This window comes from Cydia strobilella, chromosome 16, assembly GCF_947568885.1.
Source record: "Cydia strobilella chromosome 16, ilCydStro3.1, whole genome shotgun sequence".
NCBI lineage: Eukaryota > Metazoa > Arthropoda > Insecta > Lepidoptera > Tortricidae > Cydia > Cydia strobilella.
Window position 1 is genome coordinate 11,524,478 of NC_086056.1, and position 22,874 is coordinate 11,547,351.

The 22,874-nt window shown below is 38.2% G+C and overlaps 1 protein-coding gene across 1 annotated transcript; it reads right to left on the reverse strand.

Moving 5' to 3' along the window:
* Positions 1–1,783: 1,783 nt before the first annotated feature.
* LOC134748591 (superkiller complex protein 2) lies at positions 1,784–19,376 on the reverse strand. Its single transcript, XM_063683382.1, has 22 exons — positions 19,217–19,376; positions 18,965–19,138; positions 18,079–18,334; positions 17,307–17,486; positions 16,531–16,823; positions 15,801–15,913; positions 14,686–14,917; positions 13,680–13,863; positions 13,215–13,352; positions 12,859–12,973; positions 11,693–11,819; positions 10,766–10,870; positions 9,911–10,067; positions 7,935–8,079; positions 7,248–7,570; positions 6,786–6,914; positions 6,026–6,158; positions 5,046–5,220; positions 4,296–4,512; positions 3,393–3,619; positions 2,605–2,757; positions 1,784–1,974 (listed from the first exon to the last, which is right to left on the reverse strand). Exons 1-22 carry the CDS (start codon positions 19,253–19,255, stop codon positions 1,834–1,836), a joined length of 3,756 nt encoding a protein of 1,251 aa, XP_063539452.1. The 5' UTR covers positions 19,256–19,376; the 3' UTR covers positions 1,784–1,833.
* Between the last annotated feature and the right edge of the window lie 3,498 nt (positions 19,377–22,874).

Consider the following 22,874-nt stretch of genomic DNA (forward strand, 5'->3'; position numbering starts at 1 on the left):
CTTTGATAAAATACTGGTGAATTGTTCTGTAATCGGCTGTAATAGCCGCTCTGAGCAAAAATATGAGATCATAACCTTTCACACGTAAGTACGGTATTTTACACCTTCCTCTTAACGCAATATGTGAGAATAACATCGTAAAATTACGTTACACTCAAAGCAATGTAGAATCAAACGATTTCAATAAAAATATCACAAATATTTACGCAAATCACCGCAAATTAACAAAACATTATTTGTAATATTATCCGCCCAAATTACGTAGGTAGGTAGGAGTCTGAGGTCAGCCATTTTTAAACTTCTTCTTAATTTAGCTGCATAACAATCATGTTAGGGATACCAGATGAAAATATCATAATTTTATGGGTAATTTTGACCTCGAAGTTTTTTCGTACTTCTAATTCCAAAAAATAAATAAACAAATGTTGTGAAGATTAAATGTGGTGTACATTAATTGGTGTGATTGCGATTTGTTATTTTCTTAAATTAAAACCCATAATACATTTTATTTTACGTTTTATTTACTAAACATGTTTAGTTTTGTACCACCTACGCGAATTATAGGAGGTATTTCATTGTTTATACGCCTAAAAAAAACGGCCCATTGACATTTTATTTAACAATTTTTTAATACCGTCAAACAAGCTAACTTTGCCTCCAGGGTAATCGCCCCAACGTGATATCAAATATTGGGGTAATTTTTACCAATATGGTATCCCCAAGTTTATGACGTCATCTATATCTATCCCTTACGGGCGCACGCGTATAGCTGGTCTAGTAATGCTAGGTCTATGCTTATATTATAGTTGGTAAAACCAAATTGGCAGTTAATAAGAAACAAACAAACAAAAACTCATCCTTTTCTTTCGTCGGGTCTTTTGGGTTGTCCATTCCTTTGACAGTGTGCTACTCTGCAGCGGTATATGGGTTATATGGTGAAATGATGTACCTAAAAGGTACATCATGTACCTATAATGTTTATGTACCAGTGATAGGGAACGATATAATGGGCATTGTAAGGGGCGCCGCTTAGTACTCATAGACAGAAATGATATTTTCTATATTATAATCATATTTTATGAAAATTGATGTACTAATGCTGTTATTGCTGTTTATTACGTACCTATATATATATTTATATTATATATTAGCCTATTTTGGTGTCCCACTGCTGGGCAAAGGCCTCCCCTCGTTTTCTCAACTCGACCCTGTCATCGCCATTTTCCCACCATTTGGGGTAGAATGCGTCCAAGTCGTCCCGCCATCTTCTTTTTGGTCTGCCTGAACCCCGGTTTTTTTTTCAATTTTCCCGGTTTTAATCAATCAGTAATTTGTGATTTTATTTACATTCTATACTTCCTAACCTAACTAAACGGTATGAGCTGCGCGGATGAGCGAGAGGGAGATAGAAATATAATAGGCATTAGAGTTCGATCAACAATATTTGTGACGTTTTCAAGCAAAAGGTACCATTGTCGCTTACCATAAAGACGAAATTTGCTTGTATCTTTATACGAATAGCCTGTCAGAGCGTCCTTATGGCAAGCGACAATGTGGTACCTTTTGATTGAAAACGACACATTTGTAAAAGACACTAATAATATTATAAATGCAAAAGTAGCTATCTGTTTGTTACCTCTTCATGCTTTAAATTAAATTGGTATGGAGATAGTTTGAGTCCCGGGGAAAGACATAGGATAGTTTTTGAGGAAAGCATCATCCTATGCAAAACGAAGACGCGGACAGAATCTAATAGTAACAGTAAAACATATTTTCAATATTTTTATTATTTTGCTCGTATAAAATATAATAACATACAATTTGAACAGCTATCTAGATAGTTTCCTTCTGCGTGGTGTAGAGACTGGCCGCGAATACGATGTCCCGCTTGATGGCCGAAGAAGCCTCCACCATCTTAGCTTGCAGTTTGGGGTCTCCGATGACTACCGCCGCGTCTTTCACGTCTATTAGGAGCTGTAAATAAAAAGGAATATTGAAACACATATATGTATACTGAATTGATAGCTTTTTCGCAAATAGGATTGGGTATGGGGCACATTTTTTGATGTTTGGACATTTCTATTTAAACTTGCATTTTAGATTTTGGAAATTTTATATTTTTTCCACTCAGAATCACGAGATCTTTCGATCCTAATACGAGAAAAAGTGTCTCCAAAATTTCATAATTTTTTTTTTCATTCATAGAAGGTTTATAGAAAACCGTAACCAAACGGACCAAAAAATTTGGGGACACTTTTTTTTCTCAGTAAAAATGGAAAAAGCCGAGTAGAAATAATATAAAAATTCCCAATTCGAACACAAAAATTTTGGTACAACTAAATAGAAATGCCCGTTTACTACTTACACCAAGAGAATTAGAAATAGAGGGAGATGTAGGTCACAAGGTCCAAAATACGATCATGCTGATGATGATTATTTACACAGATTGCTTAGTAGGACACATTATAATTTATAATATATAATAATACAAGGTTTTTAAGCGTTTAGGATTTCACATTATATTTCTTCTGTTTTGGCTTTATATTGTGGCAAGGGCCACGGGGGTGTATAGAACAATAAAAACACGACTCAAAGATTAAATACCTCATGCAATTGCTGAATACACCTAACAATGATGCCTTCCTGTACATCCGTGAGGTCCATGATCTCGGCGAAAGGCTTCTCCAGCGCCCACTCGTACACCACCTTGACTAGACCGAAGTTCAGCCTCTCTTGTTGGCCTTCGAATTGACCCACCTAAGAAAATGAAACGTATACCGTCATTACATGTCCAACACGGCCATCCTGATTCGAAAGACAAACCTACGTAATTCCCTTAAAGCTTCTATTCTATATTCTTAAAGGGATAAGTTCACCTTTGTAATCATTCATTGTATTCTCTGTATTATTGACCTGTTTTGTGCAGTCACATCGGCAGCGAACGGAGGAAATAGATAGGAGTGAAAAACTGAAGCGTATATGTGTCGAAGTCTAATGAAAGGTGCCACTGTCGCTTACCATAGGGACGACATTTGCTTGTATCGTTATACGAATAACCTGTCAAATCGTCCTGATGGCAAGCGACAAAGTGGGACTTTTTGCTCAGAAACGACACATATTTTGAATTTAATTACTCTGAGTCCACAGAAGTCAATTTCTGATTGATTGCTTTCTAGCCGAGCTGGCAGAGGTTTGTATATATGTCCGACACGGCTATCCTGACTCAAAAGTCACTCTACGTTGCTCGGTCACGACATCGGCGGCGAGCGGAGAAAAGCTGAAGCGGACCACTTACCATAAGATAAGATAAGATAAGATTTCTTTATTGTACAACCGTGTTATAAATAACAAACCTAATTTTTCTAATTCACTCTCCAAGTAATAAAACTCACCAAGTATTTCGACTCAACGGAAGACAACTCCTGATCAATCTGATCAATAGCTTTCACGGCCTCAGCCAACCTATCCGTTAGAACTGGTTCGATGGCAGTTCGCGCTTGGAACACGAAACAACTGAGTAACGCCGCGATCTCTGCTGGCGTTTTATCCGTAAATACGTTGCGGAATACTAGTTCTGCTATGATTAGCTCGTTGGTGCCCATTCCGCAAGCAACGCGGCCTGTGAACAAAATAGACATTAGCGAGATTTGTATTAGGTATTTTAAACTAACTAAAGTACGCCCTTTTGGCAGCCCGATCCTCTCCCATTCTTAATAAAAGAAAGAAAAGAAAGATCTTCCGTAAGATCCTGGGACCTATCAAGACAACGGCACGTGGAGGATACTGAAGAATACCGAAATCGAGGAGTTGGTGGGCGGGCCCAATATCATCGGCGAAACGAAGTCCCACAGACTGATGGTTCGGTCACCTATTAAGAATGGGAGAGGTATTTTAAAGCTGGACAAAACTTTATTTGGCCCTGAGATAGTGTCGTTACAATCAGCTTACTTATGGCAATAATGTGGGTACGTCATGTATAATCAAATAAAATGTCAGTACCGGCCATGTCAATTACTAATTTCAAAACATTGTTTATTGGATTGTTACGCAATCCTTCGTCCTTTTGTTGATGTAAATGTTTTATTCTATTCTTCCATCTTTGACAATCTTTTTTGTCATTTTCGAGGTAAAATCGTTTATAATTTCGAAATTTTTTTTTTGTTTCCATTGGTGTCTTTCAATGTCTATTGTCAAAGAGTTTCATTGCTAGTAAAATAAATTAGTACTACTAAAAATCCGCAACATGGCGAAGTTCAAATAGAATCTTATCAAGGTATAAGTTATTAGTACATTACCTTTTAGAATAACACTATCATGTTCATCTATATAACTGAGCTCTTTCAACACCATGAGTCTTCGCTGGTAGTCCGGATATAAAGCCAGGTTTTCAAACGATAGTAATCGTCTGTATTTGTCACGTTTGCGTTCCGTTTGCTTACGTTCGTATACTATCGCGAATTCGGACTTGAAGTTCGCTATGTCTGTGGATTTTTCTAGGTCTCCTAGTGATTTCTGAAATAATATTGCATTTTGGTTAGCCGTCAAGAAAAGGTATGAAACAGGACCTTATCATTAATAGTAGATTGTGTCACGAGGGAGCAAAATGACATTTTTACAGTGTGGGCGTTGAATCCTGCACGATGCGAATGAATTTATAATTGTTCAAAAAACATAGTTCCGCTCTCATTTTAAAACGACTAGCTAGATTGCTCTGAAACTTAGTACTTACAATAGGATAAGGTATATCTATGTCTGTAATTAGTTTATGTAGCTTCAGATACCATAGTAAAAAAAAATCAGCTAATTTAAGTTTTTCATACAAAACTTGATTCTGCGCTATTTCGTTTGTTTTATAAACTGGAGCTATATTAACTAATTTCAGACCTAGATAGACCTCATGTTATTGTATGTGTAAAGTTTCATTACAATCCAACACGTAGTTTTAAAATGAGAGCGGAACTACGTTTGTATGGGAAGGTGCAATTCGGCCGAGCTTGCCGGGAACTCTTAAGTAAACTGAATATATCATAATGAAAATGCCATACCTGTAATCTAACCATATTATCAAGCAGATTTAATATCACCCCCGTCGACACAGCCAGCGACTGAGTAAGGTTGATTTGATCCAGTTTGGATGCCCCTGTTTTGACGGCGTGTGATATCCGAGATAGCTCCTGTATTGCAGTAGCACAGCTTGAACCCACTGGGGCGTCTTTGAACCTGCAATTATGTGTTTTATGTTTTAGTCAATAAAGTTTACTTTCATATTGGCTAAAAGTATTGAGCACACTCTTTCTAGGGTTTCGTCGTGCGAATCGGATGCAGTGTGCCATGCGCCTCAGGATGACCGGTGACGATGGGAATACTATTTTTTTCTTACCTGCAAGTAGCACCACCAACCAACCACCACCACCAACCAGCGGTTCTCAAACTTTTTTTGGTGACGGAACCCTTTTGGACAGCGAAATATTTGACGGAGCCCAAAATTTAAAAATTTCGTTCGTCACTGTGGATCAGATATACCTATAGAAGAGCTGGTTTTTTTTCTTAATATTACAAGTATTCTCGCGAAAGCCCTAGCTAGGGCGCGCGTCAGTTGACGTCTTTGGCACTCAAAGGGATAACCTTTCGTATGCCTAGGAGCAGATCTGCTGCATATATATTCAACTTAAACATGAAGTTGTTACGATTGCTATTTATATGGCAATTTTTTGACATGCGCAGACGAAAGGTTAATTCTCAATTTGTAAATTAATCCATGATGAACAATATAAAATTTTAGGTGTCACAACCTTAGAGGATATAACCAAACGGAGTAGTCATTAACAGGCGTTCCCCTCTGTCGAAAATAGTCGGCCAATGGTCATACACAATGTATGGACTGACGTTTATCTGACATGGCTATTTTGACGTTACGTATAGATTTGACGTTCCCCTCCCCCGCAAAAATTGGCAGACTTTTTTGTACAGCAAATTACAGACAAGGCGTCTCCATTGGTTATATCTTCCAAAGGTCACAACTGACCTTGGCATTTGCCGTTTCTCCCAATCTTGTATAATGATGGAGGCATCTATTTTCAGGGTCATTTTAGTTACGGTCATAACGTTCTTTGGTGCTATGCAGAGTATTGTGTGGTCCATCGTACTTTCCTCGGTACCTGGAAGTCACAGACAAAAGAAAATGAATAGGTAAGTGAAAAAAAAAACACATTATCGAAATCTTGTCATTTCTCGCACTTAAACTATCGTGAGACATATTTCAAAATATTTATCAGTACGGTTTTTACTCACTATTGTGTTGTGACGATCGCGGGGACATAGTGAGTGCAGTGTGCTTGACTTCGTTCGATACAGCCGCCCTACCAGACCTTCACTTGACGACTCCATCTGCGGACTGCCCCGCGCCCCCGCCCCCGCCCCATCAGCGCGTGCGCAACGAGCGACGAGGCGGGCGGCGCGGGCAGTGCACGACGTACAACCGCCGCGGACACGAGCGCCTGAGGATGGATTCCCAAAGAATCCGAAACATGTCGCCAAAAGCGACTAAAAATAATAGTGAGTAAAAACCGTACTGATAAATATCTTGTCATTTCTTTCGTATAGTATATATCGTCTCCTTCGTTTTTTTAGTAGTTCTCGTAGGACTATTCACAAAGTCTAAGCCGTTTATTTATTTATTTATAAGTCAATATAATAAGCGGTCTTGCAACCATATTTTATATTCGTATGCTCCACGTTATACTTGAGATAATAATGTGCGTATAAAGTATGTAAAATTTAATTACCTATTCCATTGTAGAGAGTAGAGAAGCTCAGCATTCTGTACCAACTTTCGTCTATATCAAAGTTATACCTAGCGGTGTCTTGGACTGCCGTGTTCAGTGCTAGAATCTTGTACGGGGTTTGCCTAGGTCCTGAAAATAGAAGAGTACATAGTACTGTTATTGTCCATATGAGTTTTTGATATTTTACTCGGATTTCGATCTCGCATTTTCAATAAGTGGGGCGTTAATCGACAATCGAAAGGTAAACACTAGTCACGTGGTTATTTTTCATTTTTTTTTCGATATGCGTTTACGATTGAAGATCCACCTTATGACTCACAAAACCGCTTTTCAACTTAGCTACCGACTGCCATGATCTATTTTTATGTTACTCTTGCAGGGCTTAATAAAGGACCGTGAGTACAAGGACGGTACAAGATTATAGATATAAATGCTAAGCAAAACATTGACCCTCAAAATTACCTGTCGAATTCAAATAAATCCCAAGCTGATTAATATAAGGTCCCGCTGAAAATATCAAAATCTTCCCCGGCACAAATTCCTTCAACACCTTAGGCTGGTTCAACAAAATCGGCATGATATCATTCAACACATCGATATACATTGCCGCTGTATCATAGAAGGTAGCCAGCGGGGCTAAGTGAGGAGGCAGCGGTGTACTGCATTTCTCCGAGTATTCCTTTTCGGCGATTTGCAGCTGTTTTTTATAGTTGTCTGATTGTAGGACTTGGTCGAATTCGCGGAAGGAACGCTGCATCATGCCTTCGACTGAGACTGTTGCTACTCTGAAAATATAAGGCATATTTTAAAATCGAGTTTGGTTCGGATTTAGGTTCAAATTTGCCAGCGCTGCTAAATTCTGTCCTGTCATTGAAAATTAAATACACATTTACAATTTTATTTTTATTTATTTGATTTATTTATTTTATGTTAAGATTTTATATTTAAGATTATTTTGTATTTAAGATTTTTCAAATCGTTTCATTTCAATTACATGTAACTGTCAGTTTTACACCGAAATATAGGCGTTTAACAAGTTCTGTGACGGTGATTAGGTTAAGCTGCAGAGATAACTGACCCCTGCATAGAAACTAGTTTGTACTTGTTTGTACATACTAAAACGAAATTACCTTTTGCTATCATATTTACCTCAACAGACTAAGTATCATGGCGTACGTCAATCTGAACTGGGAAGACAGCTTCTGAGGTATGCCCATCATCATGCCCTTCAGCTTCACCTGGTCGGGGACACCGTCTTTGCAGAGGATGATGACTGTTCCGGTGTCATCGAGACCTGGTGGACGGTTATATATATATATATATATATATATGAGATATATATAAAAAAACCGGACTCGCGCACGAAGGGTTTCGTAGCATTACGCAAAAAACGGCAAAAAAATCACGTTCGTTGTATGGGAGCCCCACTTAAATATTTATTTTATTCTGTTTTTAGTATTTGTTGTTATAGCGGCAACAGAAATACATCATCTGTGAAAATTTCAACTGTCTATCTATCACGGTTCATGAGATACAGCCTGGTGACAGACGGACAGACAGACAGACAGCGAAGTCTTAGTAATAGGGTCCCGTTTTTACCCTTTGGGTACGGAACCCTAAAAAACATTTATTTCGGACCACAGAACTTGACCGCGTAAACCGCGTTGTTGAACTGGACCCGTCACGGTCACCCGTGTAATATTAACGTTGGTATTTTATAATGGTCGTAAGTCCGAATCCTGGCTGTTTACAATAAGAGATATCATTTGATATTTACGAGATGCTTTTCGATGAATATTGTAAGGAAAATTTAGACATGCGCGAAACAGTGCTTCAAAAAATAATGCTAAATCACATAACTTTTTCGAAAACGTAATATTACACCGAGATATCACCAGGGACCGGCCCGCTATCCCTTATCGAGGTTTTATAAGGGTATTGCATAAGGCTTAACTCACCATACCCTTTGCCAGACGAAACCCTTTGTTTTGGTTTTAAAAACCCTTATATAAAGCTACCACATTTGAGTAATCGGTAGCCCAAATACCCTTACAAAACCCTTATCATCCGCTCACAAACACCTTGCATATTGCTTATAAGGGTTAGCCTTATAAAGGGCTTCCCTTTTAGCATATAAGCGTGCTAATTTAAGTCGTCTACCTTGTTCATAAAGCACACATTACTTCAAATCCGAGCGATCGTCGGCGGCGACGGCGGCGTTCTTTGACAAGGCACGTATTTTCTTTCCTTTTCATACACTACCGTAGATATATACTAATCCTGTCTCTTTCACGCAAAGGGAAACCTTTATAAAAAGCGCTTAAAGATAAGGGTAACACTTATTAAGAGCTAGCCTTATTTTTGGTTAGCTTTTCGGTAAGGGTTAGTCAAAGGTAAGGGTATGAATGGGCTTGCAGTTCAAAAGGGAAAGTCTTTCAGTGTGTTAGCCGTGTTTAAGTGTCGCCCATTGAAAGGGTTTTATCGCGGAAAGGGTTGTCCGGTCCCTGGATATCACATCACTCGATACATCGCCGGAGCGTGAACAGCGATCGGGAGCGCGCGAAAAAGCACCGAGTGCGAGTGGGATAACAAAGTAATAATGGCATGGCGAACAAACATGATACTATCACAAGTGGCATTATACATTACGCGCACTGTGTATACACTTGATCTGACCATTTATATCGGCGCGTCAATCTATATTGAATCGCTCGGTCGTTTGCGCTCGCGTAATGAGTGATGTTTGAAGTAATGGTTGGCTTACGATAACGTTACCTAGATGCTAGTAAGATGCTGGTGAGAATGAGAATGGTGATATTAGGCTCGTACTTTGGCCGCAAAAAACTCGCAGGCATAATGCTCAAAAATGCAAGTACGTACCTATACCTTACCTACCTTGTTGTTTTATAGACTGCAATTTATATACAATAATGAAACTCCAGGTCTTAATTTAAGAAATATTTGTAAACTTGTTTGTAAACGACTGTTTGTTTCTTAAATAAAATAAATTAAATTATACCTACAGATCTCACGAGCAACGAAACCCGGTCATTTGGTACGGAGATCTCCATTAAATATATCCATCTTCATTGCTTATTAGTGTATTTTAAATGTGTCGCACTAACCTCGCCTGCCAGCGCGACCAGCCATCTGTATATATTCAGCGGGTGCCAAGATTCTGCGCTCTAATCCGTCGAATTTGGTGATTTCGTCGAATACCACGGTGCGCGCGGGCATGTTCACTCCCATGGCGAATGTCTCCGTGGCGAATAGAATCTTAACCTGTTTACAAGTAATAAAACGTCACAAATCACAGTTCAATTGCAAAATATACTACCAAATTAGTGTGATTATACCTATACTAAAATCACAGGTCAATTAGGCATTTTGTGTTGTAGATTTGTTACTAAAACTGACATTATTACACTTTGTATGCAGAGTTAGCCAAGTCCTAATCCAACTGCTGTTTTTGTCTCTAGGAGCTTACTTAGGGAATGACAATATTCGTCAAAATGTTTTCTTCACATCTGTATTGGGATAAAATTATCACTACACCTTATAAAACAAAGTCCCCATCGCGTCTCTCTGTATGTCTGTATGTTCACGATAAACTCAAAAACTACTGAACGGATTTTCATGCTGTTTCCATCTATCAATAGAGTGATTCTTGAGGAAGGTTTAGGTGTATCATTATGTTAAGGTTTTGTGTAACCCGTGCGAAGCCGGGACGAGTCGCTAGTTTAAAAAAACAGGCCAAGTGCGAGTCGGACTCGCTCACCGAGGGTTCCGTCCTTTTTAGTATTTGTTGTTTTAGCGGCAACAGAAATACATCATCTGTAAAAATTTCAAGTGTTTAGCTATCACGGTTCATAAGATACAGCCTCGTGACAGACAGACGGACAGCGAAGTCTTAGTAATAGGGTCCCGTTATTACCCTTTGGGCACGGAACCCTAACAAAATAAAACACGAAATTACTTACATGTCCTGATTGAAACAACATTTCAACGATTTCTTTGAGAAGCGGCAGAATGCCGCTGTGATGCACTCCAATGCCATTTACTAGTACCCTTTGCAAGCGTAGAACCTGTAATGATGATGATGATGAGTTGAGTTAGAAAAATATCTTCTGTGGTCGTAGGCCCAGCCCAGGGCCCAGGTTTCATGATGCCCATGACATTAGTATAATATTTTATTGACCGAAGCGTTAGCGAAAGTGTCCGTTTTAACTTGGGTCAAATGCTTTCGTATGTTATCCTCTAGAAGTCGCAATTTTCAACCGATTCTCGTGAAATTTTGTAACCAGATTCCATGATTAAATGGATTTTTTTTGTTGATCCAGATTTTGAAAATCTTTCAAAATGCGGAAATTGGTATAAATAACTTAAGCGCCAATAGAGTCTATGGCGCATAAGACCATTGCGAGTTCACTGCAAAAGAAGTGTTTTCACACAACTTTGTGAACAAATCAAATTATTTTATTAAATATTTTGGTTTGTGTTTTAAGTAGCCCGTAAGTAGCGTACTGCTTGTCCTTAGAGTTGGTCAAAGATGCCTAGTCTAAGGGTCAGTTGCACCAAACTATTTGTCATCGTTAAAGAGTTCGCTAAATTTTATTGTATGGGAAGTTTCACAGTAAACCGCCGCCGCGCGCCGGGTGACGTTGATCAGTCTTTCAAGTGCGGATGGTGCAACTGGCACTTAGTAAGACGGCATATGGTCGAGAAATTGGGACGGGTTCCGCCGTGGCGGGGTGGCCTAGGGGTTCAAGGCGTTAGTCCGGATTGCTAAAGACGCCGGTTTGAATCCGGCCTTCACCACTGGAGGGCTTCTTCACTTCTTATTTTATATATGACATCTATTTCAATCTATAATAAGGGAATTATTTATTTATTTCCGACATACAAACCTGGGGCAGCCTTCTATCAGGTTCCTTGAGTCTCTGCAGACACCGTTGAAAGAAGTTTCGAATGTGGCCCTTTTCATGTGCTGTCGTCAAATCTACTGACATCAGATTCTCTGCATTCTGGTCGCATCTGAAACATAAAAATATAAAATATTTAGATTGCAAAAGATATTCGTATTAAGTCCCCGGCAAGCTCGGTTCTCCATACAAACGTATTTAGGCCTTTTAAAACGACTAGCTAGATTGCTCTGAAACTATGTACTTACAATAGGATAAGGTATATCTAGGTCTGTAATTATAGTTTACGTAGCTTGAGATACCATAGTAAAAAAAACAGCGAATTTAAATTTTTCATACAAAACTTGTTTTTGCTGTATTTCGTTTGTTTTATATACTAGAGCTATATAAACTAATTACAGACCCTCATGTAAAATTTCATTTCAATCCAACACGTAGTTTTAAAATGAGAACGAAACTCCGTTTGTATGGGAAGGTGAAATTCGGCCGAGCTTGCCGGGGACTCTTAATTCACCATACGAGCAATGTATTTTTTGCTTAAACTGTAAAGGGGCACAGAAGACAAGACTATTGGTGTAAATTGTAAATTATCAATGTTAGGTTTATTAATTCCGATTTAGGACTCAAGGTGGCAGACAGTCCAACGCATATGGGAGCCTGTAGGAGGCAGCATACGAGTAGGATTCCCTGTTACCACCCGCTACGATAACGAAACGCTTTGTGTCTCTCTATCACTCTTCCATATTAGTGCGACAGTGACAGTTGCGTTTCGATCGCTACGGAGCGTAAACGATTGGCATGTTGGCTACGCACCCTGGCATGAAGTGTCAAATAGATCCTAATATCAGTGGTGGGACACTCCTCCTTTCGGGCAAACTTGGCTTCGCGCGGCTCAACATTGCTCCGAGCAATTATTAGGGTTGACACAACTTGACGTCCCTTTGCGTGCACGACCACAGATAAGATAATGACCTGAATTTTGGCAACCCTAAATAAATAGCCGAAAGGGATAGTGAAATCAATTAGAAAGGGACAGCATGATTCGAACCTGAATCGCTGTCAAACTTCGGTTTTGTAGGAAGTGTCCTTTCTGTACAGTAGTACTGTTACTTATTCTGTGCTAATATGACAAAAATGGAAAAATAACTAACCTGTTTCGAGACAAAGTGAAGGCCACAACCGGTAGCTTGTCGTTCTGTCTCAAATGATCGATAAATGCCACCCACATGGTTTGTTCCGCTTTAGGATTCAAGAATTGTTTTCCACCTGAATATAACATAATCAATAATTTATATGTCGTTTAATCTTAGTCGGATTCCACTTTTTGCGCAAAATTAACCCTTTTTCACTGACATTATTTAGACATATCCAAAAAATGCCATCATCATTGATATAAGCTTAAATAATGATGGTGGCTTTACTTTTAGAAAAAGAAATACTAAGATAAATGGTACAAATAAAAAATAAATAAACAAACATTACTACCAAGAGTAAAAAATCTCTTTACCCTTAGGTCCAAAGTTTTTCTTAAAATCGTTCTCCCTAGCCTTTTTAGCGGCGACGGCGTCATTGTACCCTCGAAGTCTGAAGTTACCCTCCTGATCTAGAACCATGAACCTTTCGTTCTTCGATTTGCCACCAGAACCTAGAATAACATACACGTAGTAAAATATTTAACGGTAATTTATAATATTTCTTGCCTTAATAAAAGATATACCTATTTTTAAGAATATTTATCGAAATAAATTTTAAAATTTTACCCTGTTACGCCTTCTGAAATTTGAAGAGTACTTAGCTTCGCGCATATAATTGCAAAGCTCGGGCAATTTTTTTAGGAAAACTTTTTTATTAGAAAGATACTTCTTTTATTCGCTCATATTACAAGTTATGAGTATTTATTAAATATTTTTAGTAGTACCAGAATCTAGTTTACTTTGTTACTTAAAATAATGGTCAATTAAACTTTAAGCACCTGTGTACAGATAGTGGCACAGAGGTACAGGTCGCTTGGCTGTAGACACGACATAGACCCGTCGTTTCTTGGTCCGTCCGACCCAATCGGCGAACTGTAGTGTGTTCGGTACAGTTGCACTCAACATAACTATGCTGACGTGAGCTGGGAGTAATATTAACACCTCCTCCCATACGTGTCCGCGCTAAAAACAAGAACAAGGTTTGTAGCTATGTCATAAATAAAGACAAAAAATGCATGCAATGTCTAATCTTCTAGAAGTCTAGAAGACGGGGTCTTTGTTTGACATAATTATTGAAAGTCATAATGTAATGATTGTCCGATTATCATTGGTCATAATTCTGAAACCATTAACATTTCAAGATTTTCGTAAGGTTATCTTATAGATAGGTTAGGTTAGGTTTGGTTTATGACAATCCTGAAAAGTTACGCGTTTCTGAGAAAAACCAAATTATGACTTACAAAAATGCGGACAAACAATACATTATGACTTAAAACTTTATGGGAAACAATAGATACCCCTAGGAGGCAAATTGGATGATTGGGTTGCTTGATCCTTTGACTGCCAAAGACGTTTTTCGAAGACGAAGGTTCACGATATGCGTAGCGTTCACACACAATGTACAGAGGGTCGTCCACACCGCAATGTTATACGCAGCATATTGCGTAAACGGTTCGTCAACGTTTTCGGCGCTCCAGTGTGCGCGGAACTTACAACAGATAGTCTGGCTAATGAAAGTTGAACCTGCAAAAACGCGGCAATTTCAAAAAATCTATAGCAGGCATCTTTTTGATTACAAGGATTGCATAATTTTTATATATTTTTTAAATTGCCGAGTTTTTGGAGGTTCATCTTTTATAGTTTGTCAAGCAATACCCATAGAAAATTTGAATTTCACGCCTTTTTCTACTGACAAAATTTGCCTGACCAACTATATTAGCCAGAATACGTACTGGAAGAGAAAAATGTTAACAGTCAATGATTAAATAAATATAAGATAAGTACCTCAGCATTATTGATATAATGCACTTCATCGAATATCACAAACTCCAAGTCCCTGGTAACATCAGACCCACAATACAGCATAGACCTTAGAATCTCCGTGGTCATCACCAGGCAGGATGCTGTGGCGTTTATCTGAAGGTCTCCAGTTAGAAGGCCCACTTCACCAAACATCTTGTTGAAGTCGTTGTATTTTTGGTTGGACAAAGCTTTGATTGGTGATGTGTATATTGCTCTGAAAATATGAATTGAATCACTACACCTTAAAACAAAGTCTCTCACTGCGTCTGCCTGTTTGTATGTATGTATGTTCGCGACAAACTCAAAAACAACTGAACGGATTATGCGCGGTTTTCACCTATCAATAGAGCGACTCTTGAGGAATGTTTAGGTGTATAATTTGTTAAGGTTTTGAGTAACCCGTACGAAGCCGGGGCGGGTCGTAACATATTATATTTTCTAATACATTTATGCATAACGTAATTTGAGTGTGGATTGTACTCTGCTTGAACCAACATTTCAACATGTTAAGGTGTATACGGGTAGTACAAAATCACTCTCACGAAATATCCTTCAATATTATCCAGTTGCTCTTCTGCAAAGGCGCAGAGGCTGCCAAAAAGTAAACTTCGGGCTCTAGGATGCAATTAAGTAATGGTCATGTCTCCCGTATGTCTAATGCCAGAGTTGCTAAGCGCATCTTCTACTCAGAGTTGCAAAGTGGGAAGCGGAAACAGGGCGGCCAACTTCTGCGCTACAAAGATGTGCTGAAGCGACACATGCGGAGATGTGACATTGAACCATCGCACTGGGAGACTTCGGCACAAGATCGGCCGAAGTGGAGGCATACAGTGAGTTCAAAAGTGCAAGCCTTTGAAGAACAGAGGGGATTCGAACTCGACGCGAAGCGTGACCAGTTAAAGACCCGACCACCTGCGGTCATAAACTATAATTTTGTCGGAGGGGTGCTGACCTGCGGTGAGTGTGGTCGTACATTTACCGCGAAAATAGGCTACGTCAGCCACCTGAGAGCTCACGATCGTCGCTCTCACTAACCAGAAAAACCCAGTCGCCGAGGCCGAAACCGGCCTGGACAGGATGATGGGAAGTAAAGTTACCTTGTACAATTTCTCCTAGACATAGCGATGGCGTATTCGGCGACAACGGTCTTGCCGGCTGACGTGTGCGCGGCGACGAACACGTGGTGACCCTCTTCTAACTTTAAAATAGCCTGCAATCAAATACAACATATGTAGGTATAGGCACACTGCATTGAACTTGAACATGTGACCTTGGCTTTAAGTTCGTTTAATCCTATCATTATTTGCGGGACAGAGATGGAAATACAGTAAAACAGTGTAACAACAACAGTGTAAGTTTGTACTGTATTTCCATCTCTGTCGCTCAAATAATGATAGAATTAAACAAATTTAAAGGCAAGTTCACATGTTCAAGAAGTTTGCCAGCACCTATGTATATCTATGGAAAGTAAGTTTGTTGATCTCCTTGATCCCATACGATAAGAGAGAGATAAGACGGATTTTTTCCTATGTACGGAATTCAAGGTATAATTTAACAAATTATCAATTCGGAAAAATATGTGACGTTTTCTAACAAAAGGTACCACATTGTCGCTTAACATAAGGACGAAATTAGATTGTATCTTTATACAAATAACCTGTCAGAGCGTCCTTATGGCAAGCGACAATGTGGTACCTTTTGATTGAAAACGACACATATATACAGCTGACGTACACCAGACTTCGTGGCACAACTGTCCGATGAATCTTGCCAAACGAAATGACTGCTAATGCGTAATGGTTGCTTCCGAACTACTAGTTAAGTTACCTGTTTCTGAAAGTTATCCAACTCAAACGGATAAGAGTGTGCCATGTCTTTTATTTTCTCTCTAAAATCTGGCACTGGTAACGATACGTCTATCATCTCTGCCCATTCTGTACTAGTCACCCCAGTCCTTACTGAGGAACTAGTGATGTTTAATATTGGTATCTCGGGTAATTCTACCGGTGGTTGTATGATGGTGCTTTCTAAGAAGTTGTCATTATCCATTGAATCTGATTCCGACTGTGGTTGATTCTGTTTTGTTTTGGGTCGAGGTTCATCCTCGTCTTTCCATAGTCCTGAAAAAATAGTCATTGCTGAATTACAATGATACAAATATTTTTGACTGGTTTTCATCAAAATTGGATGAGAAATATCAGTTCAAATTTTCATTGCATTTATTCGTGATACATTTACTCTTGCATACACGAGCATAGAACAACAAAGAAATGCTAACCCGAAAGTCAGCGCAAATTTTTCGGCGATTTTAATATAGTTAAGCTGATGTATTCAGAAAGTATTTCGTGAGATTATCGAATTATGGTATAAATGTTACTTTTTGTGACTTATTGTTACTTTTGTTTTCATGGCCCCATGCCTTCTTAAAAATATTTTTACAAAAAATATGGTTGAATAAATAAAAATTCGTACTGCTGTTATTTTACTATTTCTAATTCCAGGTAGGTATGTTTTTTGACGATTATTGGTTAGATAATAGTTTTTAACAGCAAATACATTTTGTTTCCTATCTTTTACCTTGTGAAATAGTTAAAAAGACTTACCCACTAAATGTGTATTGCTATCAATAACTTCTTCCAAATCAATATTAGCCTTAATATCAATACCATCTTTATCCATCTTTTCACCTTCTGTCTTAACCTGTTCAGGACCATTTAGCATGGTGAAGCCATCTTCAGCAAATAGGACTCCTTCCTTGCACCCGGGCGGTATGGTTAAGAGTTCTAAAAATGTGTTAATATTTTTTTTTACACTAATAAGTAAAAACTAAGGCACTGAAACTACAAAATAAGAACACAAAGGGGAAAAAACAGACTTTAGTATACAGATATTTTGACATGTGAAGTAGAGTGCTGCATGGCTGAGATAAATCATTGTAGGGTGACTGCTACAGTTATTGATTGTCCACTCTTAACAAATTAGAAAGAAACAAGACAATAGAAGTCTTATTGTTAAGAGAGGCCAATAACTATAGCAGGCACCCTAACTAAAATGTACAATCTAAGCTTATAGTGAGCAGCAGTGTTGGCCGAAACGTAAATGCAATTAACCATTAACCAGTACAAGTACAAGTAACCGTAAACTGTAACCGTCCGTTATGGTTCAATTTGTACTGGTAAATTGCAATTAACATTCGGACAACACTGGTGGGTAGGTCTTGGTACCTCAGTTGGCAGAGTGACAGGCATGTATCCTGGAGTTGAAAGTTCAAGTTTTTTCTGAGGCAGTCAAATGTTCCATTTTCTTCTATAATCTAATTATATCATTATAGTTATTTAGTTAACAAAACATGTATACATTTGATTAGTAACTTACCTTCCCCCAAAAACTTTCCTACTTCTTCATTCTCTATATCTATATTTACATCCCCCTGTTGCGCTGCCTCCAGCATCTTCTCCAGTTCCTCCTCAAAGCCAGCCGGCAAAAACGGGCTTTGGGTTGTGGCCCCGCGGGTAGACAAGCTCGGAGGCAGCGGTGCTCGGGACATTGACTGAAGTTCTTCATCATCCTCAATTGGTAGGCTTACTTCTTCAATGCCTGTTATTTCGCCTGTTATAGGGTCTCGGACTACCTGAATGAAAATGGAAATGATGTGTTTGCATTTTTATTACCATTGCAATTATTGGAAGTAAAACATTTTCGCTTTAGTTAAATGATTTGAGAACTGAAAATCTGTTTCTCAGACAGAACAGAGAACTGTTAAATATCTCAGGAATTAAATTAAAAAAAACTAACAGTCTTACAATATTTTATGTACAGTCGAAGGCAAAAATATTGATCCGAACAAATGGCTCAAAAATATGTGAACACGACTTTATTGTCTAAGGTGTAAGAGTGTACACATATATTTGAAGATTTGGCAATGTATATATATTTACGCCCTTGACTGTACAAGCAGATACTTTGCACATGTATGTGAAGAGTAAGCAATGAGCCCAGTTACTTACGGTGGTTACTGCACAACCTAAATATTCAAGGTGTACTTTTTCATATGACGATTATTGGGCTGAGCATTATCACCTCGAGCAAAAAGCGTCATTGTATTTTCGCCCTGAACAAAACTTGAATATAATGTTCGAATCAGTACTTTTCTCACCTTTATGTATACTTAATTGTTTCTAGTAACATTAACAAAAACTAACATATAGGTATACTGTGTGCGATACGAATTAATAACGCGTGTATTGAAAATAAATATTACCTCTAATGTGGTGTAAGGGTCTATCTCTTCATCATCTATTTTAAATAATGAATCTATATCTGTTACTCGGTGCCAGTGAGTCTGTGACTTCTCCCATCGATGGATTGACAATCTTTCCGGTTTCAATAAATATTCCTTAACACGTTCGTTCAGATCCTTGAAAATCGGGGGAGGCTGAAACATATTGAAAGTAAGAAGTAAGGTAGGATAGTTTTATATTTTTGAAGTAGAAAAAACACAAAAATATTATACCTTGAGGTCTGAAAACTCCTCTTCCGTATCTGACGGCATTTTCTTTTAATGTGGAATAATCACAGTGAAAAACAAAGTTTAAAAATGAGATATTCGGCATAAAAATATTGCAAGATGTTTTCGTCCACACACGGTAAGGAGACGAATTGGGTAACGTTTAAATACTCTCTTATTACATAAATCTACTCATGAAGGAGTTTGGTATCAACTCGACACCCATTTTAACACATGTAAATATATTCATGATCTACAAATCTTTGGTATAACTATTAAAATATCATTTATTTTTATTTTTTAACTCGCGAAATCGTAAATTAATATTAATATTCTACCTAAAGGAATACTAAAGGTAAAAATTTTCGCTATCTGAACGTTCTTTACATCTGTCATGCAAACCTACAAACTGTCAGTTGAATGTCATCATGACGTTTAGTGTTGTACGTAACCGGTAATAAACGTTTTCTGCAATATAATAAATTGAATTATGTTGTCCAAAGTATTTGTTTAATACCTTAATCATTTTTTTAAATAATATAATGGTAATATAATATTTTTTATTATAAATATTATATTAACTGGAAAGTGTACAAAAAATCTCGAAGCATACCAAATCAAAATGATCAAAAGGTACTAAACGAAAATAAACAAAAAATAAAAAAACAAAAATGGCGGGAGTGACAAAAGCCAAATGACTGAAATGTGAAATGACTTAAATTTGCATAAATTTATTAAAGTGGAAATTTCAAATACTTAAATTAATATTTTGATTCTCACAGACATCTACGGCGAAAAAGAATAAATAAATAAATTTTTACTCATATGGACCCATTATGGACCTAGTCCCACATAATATAGGTATGCAGATGTAATAAAAGTTGTGAAGTGTTGATGAAGTGTTGATGTACTGGTGCTGGAGGTGCTACCACACATAAACCTACGTTACGACGACCAGCGGGTGATTATTTTAATTTCATGTCTCTAGGAGCAGTTCCGGCGAAGAACTCTATGGGCGGTTGGACCTGTGAGGGCTGTGAGTGCATAGAAATAACTATAGGTACGTGGCTCTTATTAAACAAAAAACCTAAGAACCAACCTATGCCTTCTATGGATTAACTAGTTCAGAGAAAAAATAAAATACTCGTAGGCTTAATTTTGTTTAATTTCATAAGTTTACAGCTTACGCTGACACACTTATAAAGGAATTTAAATTATTAAGACAAGACAAGAGACGCCATTTCCAGCCAAGGACATGCCTGCTCCGGAACAGCCGGCATACCAGGGCCACCAGGGGGCGTAAATTTATGGAGAGACACGCTCTGGGATGGGAAAGGGATAGTTATAATCAGCCGGCTATGCAGCCTAAAGTCAATATTGGAAGGTAGGTTAGGTAGGTAGGTGGGGTGGGTTATGTCGTCGAAGGAGAGCGTTGGTGATAATATAATATATTAGCATATTATGCTGCTCGTCGCGTCCGTTTCGGTCTTCGTCATATCGTGCATCAAGCGATGTCATCTTGAGATGCCGTTTGCTCGTCGATTTGAGGTGCTGGTTAAGACTTTTTCTGATTCGCTGTCGGTTTCTTAAATTTGATATACATATAATATTGTCTTCGGTTACCGCGATAGTTACTCATGAAATAAAACTATGAAAACGGATTATATCGCGTATCGCGTTTCGAACTCTTTACAGCGTTCGTGGTCAACGGGTGACTGAGGAAAAATTACAAAGTATTGGTATTTTTGCACTTTGTAATTTTTCCTCAGTCAGCCGTTGACCACGAACGCTGTAAAGAGTTCGAAACGTCGGGATGTATTATAAATTCAATATACGCGATATAATCCGTTTTCATAGTTTTATTTCTTGATATACATATTTTTCTTGCTGCTTTGATAAATTCGCCTTCGCCGTCAGGACTGGACTAACTTTTTTTCGTATTGTAGATATAAGCATTTAACTGAAAATATTCGTAAAATTATTTGATTTAGGCTGTTACTTAATAAATATTCTATTCAATTATCTTATAGAAGCTCGCCCAACGCCAATGTGATTCAGCTACTCAACATGGTGTAACATGGTGCTGTCCATGAGGTATATCTCGGTCTGTAATTCATTTATATAGCTCCAGTTTATAAAACAAACGAAATAGAGCAAAAACAAGATTTTGTATAAAACTTAAATGTTCTGTATTTTTTTAACTATGGTATCTGAAGCTACATAGACTAATTACAGACACCTTATCATATAAGTACAAAGTTTCAGAAATAAAGTAGAATTTTACTAATACTGTAATTATGTAATGCGACTAAAGACAGCCCAAAAATTTTGGGGCGATAGAATAGATGCGCGCTCGTTTATTACACGATTAAGTCCCGTTTAGTTTAAAATTACGATAGAATAAAAGTTTCTGTTAATAATATTTCATAAAATAATTTGATTTGTGTCCTAGTTGGAGATTGTCAGTATTTTTCGATTACCTACTGATCACTGAGCAGCGTAAGGTGCAACATGGAAATAAGGTCCCACAAGGTAGATCGCAGGTACCTACTTAATCTTCGAATAAGAGCAGGGCAGGATCGGTGGTTTTGAAAGTCCTTGGCAGGGACTAGTATTTTCTTAGTAGTTTGTGGCAGGGACCTTTGTTTGTAAATACAACAAATCTCCGTGCAACCCAATTAGTTCTAAAGCTAAAAATATAACCGATATAATGAGCTTGAACCTGAACACAATTGTTTGGTTTGGCACAAAAAGTGCTAATTGTATATTTTTTTGTATAATAAACATTTATTTACATACAAGATATATACAGTGGTACTACGTAAACGAAATTAATAACTAGCTTAAATCTAAAATAGGCCCTTGAGGCATTGTACCAAGGATGCTGGCGGCATTTCCCCGCTGTATCGCAATGCTGATACGTTGTGCGAGAAAGCCGCCAGCTCTTCGGTCACCAGTTACGTCAACCAGACGCTTCGCGATTTCTGCAAACAACTTATGCGCGCTGGAACCCCATGGACCTAGAGTTTCAACTCCAAATGGAACGAAATGATACTCTCTACCGAGGCTCTTATATTTATTACGTTTTAAAATTTCGGCGCTTTCCGCCGCTCCGCCCGCTTTTACATTAGTCCGTTGGAGGTGGGACGGTGCCAGTGTGTCTACGCAGGTAGCATCCCACACCAACATCCGTCCCAAGCTCCAAGGAACCAAGGACATCCCATCGGGCCTCTTGCCATCATCTCTGATAATGCCAGTCGGCTCAAGAAGAGCGGGTACATTGATGGTGGCAAGAGACCGACGGATTTTTGTATTGTATTGTATTGTTCTCAAGACTTCGGTTATTCCATGTTTCTTACACGCGCCGTGACTTAAAAAGTAAATAATGAACTAGACCACTGTCTGGTCCGTGGTCACCAGCCTCACCAGGGTTCCGTATCTTCATACGATACGAGAAAAACAACGAACAAAATACCGTATAATGGAAAATGCTTTAATTTTCACGGCGCTTAAGTTTTTTTTATTGAGAAGAAAAGCTCATACAAACATGTTCATGGTTCATAAGTTCATAACAATTTTTGTTGAGCAAGTTAGTTACTTAAGCCTTATTTTTTCTTTAATATGTTTTGGTCCGACGGTGCAAAAGTTTTAGAAATTGGTCAAT